General features: G+C 39.7%; 4 protein-coding genes across 5 annotated transcripts in view; 2 read left to right on the top strand and 2 right to left on the bottom strand.

The window, feature by feature from the left end:
• LOC120773352 overlaps positions 1 to 6,288 on the bottom strand; it is a 188,920-nt gene extending 182,632 nt beyond the window's left edge. The window contains exons 1-2 of the mRNA XM_040102172.1: positions 4,325 to 6,288; positions 3,304 to 3,846 (exon numbers count right to left, since the gene is read on the bottom strand). The gene's annotated coding sequence lies outside the window, so the exon portion shown is untranslated. The remainder of the gene's footprint in view (positions 1 to 3,303; positions 3,847 to 4,324) is intronic.
• Positions 6,289 to 6,830: 542 nt separating this feature from the next.
• On the top strand, positions 6,831 to 8,037 carry LOC120773356 (transmembrane emp24 domain-containing protein 2). The gene is made up of 3 exons (XM_040102180.1): positions 6,831 to 7,115; positions 7,184 to 7,518; positions 7,581 to 8,037. Exons 1-3 carry the CDS (start codon positions 6,977 to 6,979, stop codon positions 7,728 to 7,730), a joined length of 624 nt encoding a protein of 207 aa, XP_039958114.1. The 5' UTR covers positions 6,831 to 6,976; the 3' UTR covers positions 7,731 to 8,037.
• A 208-nt stretch (positions 8,038 to 8,245) lies between these two features.
• LOC120774453 (N-acetylglucosamine-6-sulfatase-like) lies at positions 8,246 to 10,694 on the top strand. Its single transcript, XM_040104101.1, has 5 exons — positions 8,246 to 8,659; positions 8,721 to 9,237; positions 9,292 to 9,935; positions 9,994 to 10,235; positions 10,294 to 10,694. The coding sequence occupies exons 1-4, from the start codon at positions 8,414 to 8,416 to the stop codon at positions 10,144 to 10,146; spliced, it is 1,560 nt and encodes a 519-aa protein (XP_039960035.1). The 5' UTR covers positions 8,246 to 8,413; the 3' UTR covers positions 10,147 to 10,235; positions 10,294 to 10,694.
• On the bottom strand, positions 10,381 to 12,084 carry LOC120774454 (chromobox protein homolog 1-like). Of its 2 annotated transcripts, none has more exons than XM_040104103.1 (4): positions 11,973 to 12,084; positions 11,588 to 11,751; positions 11,410 to 11,530; positions 10,381 to 11,344 (listed from the first exon to the last, which is right to left on the bottom strand). In XM_040104103.1, exons 2-4 carry the CDS (start codon positions 11,648 to 11,650, stop codon positions 11,019 to 11,021), a joined length of 510 nt encoding a protein of 169 aa, XP_039960037.1. In that variant the 5' UTR covers positions 11,651 to 11,751; positions 11,973 to 12,084; the 3' UTR covers positions 10,381 to 11,018. The 2 variants fall into 2 exon arrangements, with proteins under 2 accessions (XP_039960037.1, XP_039960036.1); XM_040104102.1 differs by having other exon boundaries at positions 11,588 to 11,748.
• Between the last annotated feature and the right edge of the window lie 179 nt (positions 12,085 to 12,263).

Genomic DNA, 12,263 nt, shown 5'->3' with positions numbered 1-12,263 from the left:
GAAAATTTAATTACATAAACTTGTCAGTAGTATAGCAACACTGGCTGCAGAAAGCTTATCGGTTATAATGCGATTCATGTAATCAAAACAAATGAGTACTGTATCAAAACAAACAAAGTGTCAACGAACTATTGAATCGAAACATGGATCTTTACGAAGGTATAAAGTGAGGTTATGGCAGTTTCGCGCCGTTGCCAGGTTTTGGATTGCATTTGACAGACTTTGTTTACAATTACTATAAAGGTTTGTCACTTCGTTGCGTGTCGTAATCTAAATTGTATCATTATTTTTTTATCAACTTATATTAGTAGAAGAAATAGTCCAGACAGTGTAGAGAGTTGGCGAAAACAATATTAACTTTGGACAGCTGTTATGAATACAAAACTCGGAATTGAAGGAGAATGTCAGCTGTTATTAAATTTGACGTGTGTCCGTTTTGTTTTCTATTCCACAGCATGCTAACTTAAGCTGTATGGAAGAAGTCGAGGTGGAAGCAACACAACACTTGCGTGTAATAAAATAAAACCCTCAATATTTGTCAGCATTCAGCATTTTCAACCCTATGCAAACCACCGGGTGCGAACACTCTACAAATATTTAATTCACTCACTATGGCAGCTCACTAAAGCATTAAGCATTGAAATATCTCCGAAAAAATATATATTTGTTTAAAAAGTTTAGGGGGGTCAAAGGATTTCACACCATTGCTCAAGCAATGCCTGCTGCAAACTTTTTTATGACCTCGCCACATAGACGATTTATAAAGATTGCATAGCGATTTATGGTAATGACGCGCTCGGTTTGCCAATACAAGACGCCCGCCGCACAGGCGCTCGGCATGCCAAGCTTCACTTCGGTTGCAAGGCGAGAATTAATAAATTTAATTTTATTGAGAAATTTCTTGACATAAATCAAGTGCGGGTGCGTACAATGAGCTGTGCGAATTGGGATATCAATACGCTAAAGAGGCTTGCCAATCCGTGGAGAAAATCTTGCGCCATGCCAGCGCCACTAAATTGACCGCATTAAGCTGGGCCCATTTGTCAAAGCACAAACACCTACGCGCAGCGGCAAGATTATTAGTTTAACGCTGTGAAAAGGTAGCAAACGGAAACAACAACACATGTGTGCTGCTCGAGCGTGAGTGCCGATAATGGGCACGTATGTGCGCGGTGTTGAGGGTTTAGTAAACGCAAACATTTGTGTGCTTCCTTTCAGCCAGGTGGCAACGCACACAATAAAAACAAATATGCTGGCGTATAAAAATTTATGACTTTTATCGCTTTCGCCCGCCTACCGCATGCGCTCCGCAAGCAACGCCACTGTGAAAACTTCGCTTCGAAGGTTGACAGTACACACAAGGAGAAGGAGCAGGCAGCATAGCGTAGTTCCCAAGCGTATCTTAAAGGCTGTAGGCTACGCGCTCAACACCGCCGCAGTGTATGCGTGTGGCAGGATGTGTTGCGCGCCTGCTTTCCATACGCATTTTCGTTGTATCTAACGCGCTATGCGGTAATTTTTAGTGCGCCTGCAAACCCGAACCTCAGACAGGTACGAAAGTGTCGGGGTAATGTTAAATGTTGTCTAGCAAACACTGCGCCGTGACTAATCAGTGCTCTAGAGGCGGTTTGGATGCGTGAGCGAGCAGCTGCTTATCCGCATGTGGCACTGATAACATAACCGTAAACAAGTAAGGCAAGGCAATGGGGAAATGCGAAGTTGGATGGTTAGGAAGTGGCGCCAGCGTATTTAAACTTATGTACTAGCATAAAATATGTGCGCTAAATTAAAAAATCTTTGCCCGAGCAATGCGTATAGCGCTGTCTGACAGTACTCTATATATAGCGCGGCCTGACAGTACGTACGTATGTAAGTAGAACAATGTCAGTACACTTGGGGCATGATAAGTACTGGAGCATATGCTTTTGTGTACCTTTTCCTAATGCTAGTATTTAGAATTGTCAAGGGAGTCATACAACGTGAAACTTAGAAACTCAAACGAAGGTAAACAAATTGCTGGCGCGTAATAAAAACACAGCCTGCTTATGGAATGCTTCAGCACCGAAATTTTTCAAAACGATCAAGCCACATCTAACGTGTGTAACTAAAAAAACAGCTAACTTTTCCAATAAAATTGCTTATGCAGCAGAAACAAAATGCAGGCGAAAAGAAGGAAGAAGCAAAAAAAGGAGTAGTTGGACTGCGAGGAAGACGACGATATGGGTTTCGGTCTCTTCGACTAAACAACTCAACACTAAAGCTTAAAGCTAAACCGCGCAAAATTGCGCTTGCTCAAGCGCTTAAGCGTACCTAGCGCTCCCTCTCATGCTCTCCCTCCTTCGCTCTCTCGCTCTCTCATTCTTCATGCTATTTTCTTGTTTCCTGAAAACATTTGCATTTAATTTGCCTTTTGCGCCATTATTTACTCACGCCCGCTTAAAAGTCGCTACGCAGGCAGTAAGCCGCTTCAATTATGCAGCATATGTTTGCTGACAGTCTTCGATTACTACTTATATGGCAGCAGCTTGCAGCAATTTGCATTGATTGCCAATACGCAAGTGCGTAGAAAATTACGTGCTTCTCTAGAAATTCGCATCCTGCCATGTTCCTTTTATTTTCTTTTATTTTTTTTATTTATATTTCATTCATGGTGACTGCCACACCACCTGTTATGCCGCCATTGTTGCCGTAAAATCGCGAAAGAGCATTACAACATGGGTCCGCTCATTTTTAATGCACATACTTAACGTTTTCATTTTCTTTTTACAACGTTTCGTGTACGTTACAAGCGCTACGCCCACAATACAAGCACACCCACAACACAGGGTTTGCGTTCTTTTCAATCTTCGATGTATAAATTAATGTCAATCCGGGTGGAAATGCCTGTTTGATTGCTTACGTTTTTTTTTGGTGTTTTTTTCTCGATTTCTCTATCGAAATCTTGTACTTGTAAGTAGAAATTGACACTTGCCACTGTCGGCAGGAAGATTGATTATTTTTTATGGCGAAGCCTGTCAATGTCGCCGTTATTTAACCTACACGACAAGTGGCAATTCCCCGAACATGACGTGGCGAGTGGCATATAAATTTAAGATTTTCGAAATAAAACAACAAAAGGCTGGCAAGCTTCTAATGAGACTAAAAATAGCAGTGTTATAAAAAACACGTGCCGAAAATAGCGTAATAGGAAGGCGTAGCACGCGTACATGAGGTAATAAGGATATAAATAAGTAACGTAAGAAATATAAGGATAGCAAAAAAACAATAACCCTTTTTATTGGGCAACATTAAGCTTGCACTCACCTGTAGTTATAGCGTGGCGGCTTTCCATGCGCTCGTCATAAAATTTAGGCCAGCAACAGGCGCGCTACAAACAGTCAAAGCGCTCGCCAAACGAGGAGTAGTGTAATGCGACATGCCTTTATTTATTATTGTTTTTGCACAACTGTCTCTTCATTTACTGCCCAAGTCACACATGTGCAACGTTCAAGTATTAGTTATGTGCCGTTTTATTGTTACGTACGCTGTCAGGATATGTACGCATGACTAGTTTGTTTGCGTGGCGTGTGCATAAGGCCACGGAGCTGGCACAAAGGTGTCACTGGCTGCGTTCAACATAATTACACGAACTTTTTTACACATCGTGTATGGATACAGTTACATTGGCGGAAAGTTTGCAATTTTCCCGGCACGGACAACACCTTTTTTGTGACTGTGGCACAGGGGACGGTACTTTTGTGCACAACCGTTTGCTTTTTATCGGTATATTTGTTATTTTATGCCGAGTATTTTAAACTTTTTCATTTGTTTTTACACAGATCGCTTCATTAATGTTACTGACACCAACTTTTTGTGGAGGAAGAAAAACTTTAAGGCGTTGAACCCGGCACAGGGGCGCTGTTCGTTCACCATTTACAAAGTGTTGCTTTGCTTTACTAATTATATGATAAAAAAAGTTTATGGAAAGAAATATCAACTTCACTAACACTGAAGGATTTAGTTTCAGATTTTTAAAAAACAAACTAAATTTTTAAATTTAAGAAAGTTTTAACACGGCATTTAGAACTGTTTATTACAATCAGATCACTATAGCATATAGCTGTCATACAAACTGACCGTTCAAAACCCAACTCTTGTACGGAAACATTTTAATTTCTGATAAACTTTAATTTAGAAATTAATTTAATTATTAATATAATTATTCATTCTAATGAAAATTTTATTTTTAATATACTTTTTTTAATTAATTCACACTACCAAAGCAACACTTTCTAAAAGGCAGGCAGCAATTCACCCTCAACGCAATCTTTTTTTGTCAACGTACATATTTACTCACTTTATTTGGCACTTTATTAGCCGCACACAGCCACACGATTTTCACTTTTTCACTAGCTTTTACTAATAGTTACAATTGCTTACACGCTTTACGACGAAAACCGCTCACACTTTCACACCTAACCCTTTAGTTGTGAATTCTTCCTTCTTTGTTTTTGCGACTCACATGCTCCAGTCGGTTTGGTTTTGCCGACTCATGCATTTTAATAGCGCTGCAGCACAAATGGACAGGTGAGTGGAAAACACCGGATGCCGTATATGTATTTATGTATTTGTACCGTTTCACTAGCAGCTGCACACACGTTTGTTTTGCGTTTCACTTTTTACACTTCTTACTTTCACAATTTCGCACTTGCTCGCTTTAACTTCATTTTAAAAGCTTTTGTTGGCCAATTTTCCTTTACACTTCACAGCATCAACTCGATGCTTACGCGCTTCCTTTGCGGCACGTAAGTATGTATATGTATGTACACATCACTTAACCTAACTTTTTGTAGCACTTGCTGATTTTCTGTTTTTCACTTCACTTCAGCTGCGTGCTTTTCCACTTATTTATTTATTTAGCCTGTGTATTTGCAGGATTATTGCAGACGCTGCCGTTTTATAATTTACACTTGCTTGCGAATGCACACTGCGTCCGTCCCTGCAGTTCCAGCGCCTCCTTGCTGCTTTCACACCCAAATCTCTCGCGTCAAGCAATGGGTGGAGACGAAATCGTTTATACTTGTGGCACAAGCCACTCGCTTATTGTTGTACTGGCAACAACCACTGCACAGCTGCACTGCCCCACAAGTGCGTTCGTTAAGCCGACGACTGCAATCAATTTTGGCCGCAGTTATTTGTTCTGCTTAATAGAGTTCAACTACATGTTATTGCTTTTGCTGTTGTTTTTATTGTTATTGTGCGCATTGTGGTTCATTGTTGTAATATGTGTGTCATTAATAAGGATTTCGCAGCTTTAATGCACACGGGGTGGCGCACTATTTATTTTATGCGCTTTTGCGCTTAAGGTGGGCAGCAGGTGCGCGGCGGGTAGGAAGCACACACAGTCCACTCTCTGCGCTGATATGCTGTATAATTCAGCGTTTTTCACAAAATTTCACACTTTTCGCAGCACTTGTGTTGACACATTTTTCACAGCAAACGTCAAATGTCAAACACAGCGGATTTATGCGAGTAACGGTTTGCACCGAAAAACAATTAGCATACTTTTATACTGGCTTAGTTTACTCGCTGTTTCATTTAATTGATAAATTGTTTTTTAACTTTTGCTTCGTACGCTTTTCGTGTCCACTTTTCATACACAGTTCACACACCTTGCTCACACACACAGTTCACTTTCAACGTTTCTTGAGGGAAACTGCTTGATTTCATTGATTGTTTGTTTGATATTTGTTTCGTCCTTGCTAAGGTCCAGCAAACTCGAATGAATACGCACGACTAGCAGCCACTGGATGTTGGCCAAGCGAAGTGTATCCGCCGTTGTCTGTTTTCTGCCACTCATACATGCACACGGTGTACACGGCGTATGCTTTGCCATGTTTGGGAGACTTTCCAGCCAACACACAAACCGGATGAACGCGCGTAGTCAACAGCATCCAAAAGTCATGGACCAGTTATCAGTCTTTGCTGCATCCACACGAAAGCGTCAATGCGCAGCTGCCGCAAATGTCGCCCGCGTTGACGTTTACTCCCCTCTCGCTGTGGCCGAGGCATGTTTTCTGAACTAAACTCTCCAAACTAATTGAGTGCGTTGCGTTTTGCTCTAATTGTGTTTTCTACTTCTGTTGTGCGTTTGTGTGGGTGTGTGCCAACAGCTGATCTCGTTTGTTGTTGTGTATGCATTAAGCTTCAAAGTGGTTAGTTTAATTGTGATGGTTCTGTAGAAAATGGGGTCACGGGCGCGCAATTACTTGAAGAAGTTCGCCTTGTGAGTTGAATGAGGCATCCCGAACACAACTGAAATTGGAAGAATAAGTTTATTTACAAGTTAGGTTTAAAAATTATTTTTAAGTAAAATTATGTCTAAAAGAAAGACGTTAATTTACGATTTTAAATATAAATATGGCGCTATAGTAATGGTATTCTTTATGTTCAAAATTCTAATTGGACTGTTAGAAAAGTTAGATAGTTTGTAGGTAAAGGTAGGTAGGTAGGTAGGTTAGTAAAATAGAATAAGCTAATTTTCAGGCATATGACAGAATTTTATTTATTTATTTTTTTTTATTATACGAATCAAAAAAAACTGTTTTTTTTTAATCTGAAAATTACGAATAATGATAATTTTGTGAAAAATAAATTCTAATTGGACTATTAGAAAGCGTAATTAGTTTTCCCTTGGGCAGAAAATATATGAGTATATTTCCATAAGGCACAGTACACCATAAACCATATTTTGATTTTTTATTTGCAAAATTCGCTTTACAACCCATTGTGTAAGCGCAGTGCTGCCAACATAACCTGCAAATGCTCAACGTCACTTTGACAAATGCTGTGTATATTTTCTACTACTGCCGTGAAGGTGCTTTTATACGTGGCCCCTCTAATTTGATATTTGTTCAACGCTGTGAATCTTCAAGAGTTTAATACAGTTGAAATTTGTCGTTTATGACAATTGCGATTTATACAAAACAAAACGATTATGAACCTCAAATTGTTCGGCACATTATGTGCGCTAGTGCTCTTGCAATTGCTCCGTGCCAGCGAAGCGTTCATCGTCACCGTTGACGCACACAATGAAGAGTGTTTCTTTGAGAAGGTGGAAGGCGGCACCAAATTCGGTAATTATAATTAAACCAACAAGTTTTTATAGACCATGTTTGCTCAGTTGTATGTACGTTTTCGGCAGGCGTCACATTCGAGGTGATTGAAGGCGGTTTTCTCGATATTGATATCAAAATAACTGGCCCGGATAATAATATCATACATGAGAGTGAAAAGGAATCCTCTGGCAAATATACTTTTGCCACCGTCTCAACTGGTATATATCGCGTTTGCTTCAATAATGAGCGCAGCAGCATGACTCCCAAACTGGTGATGTTCTCCATTGAGGTGAGCGAAGCGTCGCATCGAGCAGCGGGCGCGCCCAGCGAGGAGGAGGTTGGCCACACCAAGTTGGAGGATATGATACAGCAATTGTCGGGCACACTGACGGGTGTCAAACATGAACAGGAATACATGCATGTATGTATAGGAAAATTGCCCCGTTGCAAATTTTATTTTAAATAGTAAATACTTGATGACAGGTGCGTGACAAAATCCATCGGTCCATCAACGAGAGCACCAACTCACGCGTTGTCTTGTGGTCTACTTTCGAAGCGCTGGTGCTGGTACTGATGACCATCGGTCAAGTTTATTACCTGAAACGTTTCTTCGAAGTGAAACGTGTTGTATAAGTGAATTGTGAGCGGACGCAGATGTGGACTTTACCTCCAGTTACAAACACTTTAGTTTGCCATTTTGTTGTAATAAAACGTCTATTTCTGCATAGTTGCGTTAAACGCAACTAATTCACCATTCATGTGCAATACGATTTTACTGCATATAAGTTAAGATTTTAGGCATCCATCTTTTCCACTCTTCCTGTTCATATTTACGGAATTTACCGGTATGACAGAAAACTTAAATTGGCTCGCATTCTAATTTGATTCAAAATGTAATACCAGAATATTTTTTAGAGCAAATAAATTTAAGACTTATAAATGTGGTTTCATTATGACTGGTTGGGGGTAACACGGGGAAGTCAAGAAAGAAACAATTTACAAGCAACCATAATTTAAGCAAAAAAATAAGAACTTTAGCCGAGATTCAAGAACAAGAGTAATCGGTAATCCAATTCACCTTGTAATTAATTAATTTTGACTGATCAGGCAACCCTACAATTCGACCGCTCTCTTCAGAATGTTTATCTCTTAAATTTCAATGTCAATTTACTTTTCGGTTGTGTTTATTTTGTAAAGTGAATTAATAGCGAAAAACAAAATACAACGATGAATATTTGCAGCTATTAAATATTCCAAAGCGAACACTCATAGAAGACAAGAGTAGCTAAAAAATATTGCTGAAATAATTTGCAAACATGGCGATTATTGCATTCAAATTCAATGACGTTATGCTACGCATAAAAATACCGCTAGTGACCTTGGCAATGGTCGCTTGTTTGCTACTCGTGTCCTTGACGCCCACCAAAGCCGGAGAAGTGAATGACAAACCCAACATTTTGCTAATACTAAGCGATGACCAAGATATTACACTTGAGGGCTTGACCCCTATGCGACAGGTGCAGAAGTTTATCGCAAAAGCCGGTGTTCAATTCAATCATGCGGTATGTAACAGGCCATTACAAATCTCGCTCTTCAGTTTTACTTATTTTAAATTTTTACCAGTACACTAGTTCCCCACTCTGCTGCCCCTCCCGCGCCAGTCTACTGTCTGGCATGTATGCACACAATCACGGCACTATCAACAACACTATTAACGGAGGCTGCAATGGCCACCATTGGCGTACAGAAATTGAGCCACGGGCACTGCCTGTGCTGCTGCAAGACGATGGAGGTTACCAAACTTTTTTCGCTGGAAAATACCTAAATGAATTTCATGGCGAACGCAAACCGCCGGGCTGGACACAGTTCTATGGCTTACATGGCAATTCTCGCTACTACAACTACACTTTACGTGAGAACGAACGAAACGTTAGCTACACTGACAAATACTTAACGGATCTGTTGCGCGATAAAGCATTGGGCTTTCTGAAAACACGCAATAAGCAGCAACCATTTTTCGCAATGATCGCGCCGCCTGCGCCTCATGCACCGTACACGCCCGCCGAACGACACCGTGGCGCATTCGCAAATGTGAAAGCATTACGCACACCCAACTTCAATCGCGTACCACTCCCACAAGGTAACGCTACCTTGCGTCTTCATTACCACAATTGATTATTTTGAACCATTACAGAGAAACACTGGCTTGTGGCAGCAACGCGCCCTATGCCGAATATAACATTGAAATTACTAGACAGCTACTACCGACAACGCTGGGAAACATTGCTGGCCGTGGACGAAATGGTAGCCGCTTTAATTCAGACATTAGACGATTTGAGCCAATTAGACAACACCTACATCATTTACACATCAGATAACGGTTATCACATGGGTCAAAACGCGCAACCGTGGGACAAACGTCAACCCTATGAAACAGATATACGCGTACCGCTGTTGCTGCGCGGACCTGGAATACCACAGGGTGTGGTAGTGCCACAAACCATATTGCTGCTAGATTTAATGCCGACAATATTGCAGTGGACCATACTGCATGCCCACACACCATTGGACGGCTTGCCAATACAGGCAGCATTGGAACAAGTAAGCGATGGCAAACAGTTGAAAGAATACCGACGAAGTGTGTTGATACAGCATTGGGGTGAAGGCAACGCTGACACTTATAATCGCGACTGCCCATGGTCGCCCAAAGATCACTTGTCGCAGTGTACGCCAGAGTCGGATTGTCACTGTCAGGATGCTTGGAATAATACGTATGCATGTGTCAGGCAATTTAGAGACAAAACTGATCGACTTTTTTGCGAATTCAACGATAGAGAGGTGTGCAGCCATTTGAGATGTTTACTTCCAATAAATAATTAATTCTTTTATATTGCAGAATTTCGTTGAAGCATATGATGTCAATGATGATCCTTATCAAATCAATAACATTGGCTATGATTTGCTTCCCATTGAGCACGCCTTTTATAGTTTGGCGTTGGCGAACTTGACACGTTGCGCTGGCGGCCAATGCAACGATATCAACATTTGAACGTCGAACCACGTTGAGGCGCACAATATGATCTCCAGTTGTGATTAAATTTCGCAGAAACTTTCAGTATAACACATTTGGGTAAACACGTAAGTTATCGCCATAATTTGTCGACTATATTTCACCAAATTTTCTCTATTGTTAAAGCTCGAAAAATAAAAAAAAGACACACTTGAGTAATTTTCTTGGTTAATGGTGCCTCTGACCACATGGAAAGTTACAACCACTGACACATTCAGCTTTAAAACTATGTAATTTTATTAATTGTTATGTTTATATATGCTGGACTTCGTTTCATGTGATATATCATGTCACTTCATTTTATTTATGTCCTTAAAAACTGAACGTAATCATAGCAATTAAATTAATTTATTTTTAAGTTAATCCTTCCATAGATATTATTGTATGATTTCACTTGGAGGTTTTTCAAACCATATTACTGAAGTTATTGTAGCAAAATGAAAACTGTATTAAAAAAAAAATAAAGTACCAACAACTCAATTTAATTATGATTCAGTTTGCGCCGCAGCTTATTTAAAAAAAAAAAACAAAAAAAAACATGAAAACTATATAACTACGCGAACTAGCTTAAAGAGAAACAGTGAAATTACTACATTAAATATGTATATTTACGATTGAATTGCAACTTGAACGTTTTTATATATTTCGTTGAATAAAAACGATCTTTATTTTTGTTTAAACACTACGCCTTGTAGATTCTTGCAGCTTACGCGGTATGTTGTACGTTTTGCATTTGTTTCATTTACTTCGTATTCCGAAACAATTTATGCAATACCTACATAAGTTTATTTGATTTTGCAATTCTTGTTATTTCTTGTCTGTTTGCACTTAAAAGTCCTTAAACTAGTGTCTTACTCGGTCGGTTCTTTGCTGGTTGAATTTTTATCCTCTTCTGCATTAGCCGTATGCCAAGTGAGACGTTCCTCATAGAATTGTATGACTATTTGGGGGCATTTTACATTGGCTTGTTTAGCCGGCACTAAGTCAGCTTCATCGCTGCCCTTCCATTTCATGAGGAACATCAGCTCGCCTGATGAATCGGTAGCACCAAGTATTTTAGATGGTTCTAGACCTCGATCAAAACCCATTGTGCGTCGGTTTTCCCGCTCCTCTTCAACAGCTTTTCGTTTTACTTTTGAATCATTTACTGGCGTGTTACTGGAGCGTTTTTTGCTCTCTATTTAATTAGCAAAAGCAAATATTTTTCAGATATTAATATACAATTAAAATATATTTTTTCACCTTTCTTTGTTTTCAACGACTCCTCGAATGCTGCGATCAGGTCTGGGCAGTCGAGGTTCTCAACAGGTTCCCATGAATTTTCACTGCGCGGGTAACCTTTCCATTTCAAAAAATACTCGGTCTGCAAGCAAAAACGTGTGCAACATTTTTCCAATTATAATAAAATTAGCGCACTTACTCTGCCATTGCATATGCGTTTATCCTCAATGCGTTCCACAGAATACTCGCCCGCTTCAGACATAGTGTTGTTGTCGTTGCTGGCAATTTTGGTAGTGGCACTGTATTTGCTTCACAGTGAGTTAACGTGTTTGCATAAAATATATTAACTTTCAAAGACCCCTACTTGTGGAAAAAAAACAAAAAGTACCCTTTTTTGAGGACTGTATTCAAGAGTGCCGAAATTTGGCAAATGCAATCCAGTCCCGTTCGCTATGGAAACACGAAGCGGCAACGCCGTAATCGCTAGTCAAACTACTAAGGTTTTAAAAAGAACCATGCGGTGTAACTTTATCGTTTGGTTTCCATGGAACGTTCACTGTATTTAAATTATTATAAATTTTTACCTTTGCTATTCAATTTCTAAGCCAAACGGACAATTAATTCCCACGGAATTTTCCGATCTAGTATTGGTGTGCGTCTTTTTCACTATCCTTTCTTCGAATTCCGTTTTCGTAAAGTGAAGTTAGACGCGATTGTACGATGAGGCGCTTTTTTGTACAGGTGAAGCGAAAAAGAAGCTATAACGTAACACGATGTAACCGAATATATTGACATAAACTCTTACGAATATATATCTTTTAGAAACATTCCATTAACATGTTGTTTTATTAATATTTTTTTATTCGTACAACGAA

This window comes from Bactrocera tryoni, chromosome 4 (genome assembly GCF_016617805.1).
Source record: "Bactrocera tryoni isolate S06 chromosome 4, CSIRO_BtryS06_freeze2, whole genome shotgun sequence".
In the NCBI taxonomy this organism is placed as follows: Eukaryota; Metazoa; Arthropoda; class Insecta; order Diptera; family Tephritidae; genus Bactrocera; species Bactrocera tryoni.
This window is presented reverse-complemented; position numbering and strand designations above follow the sequence as displayed.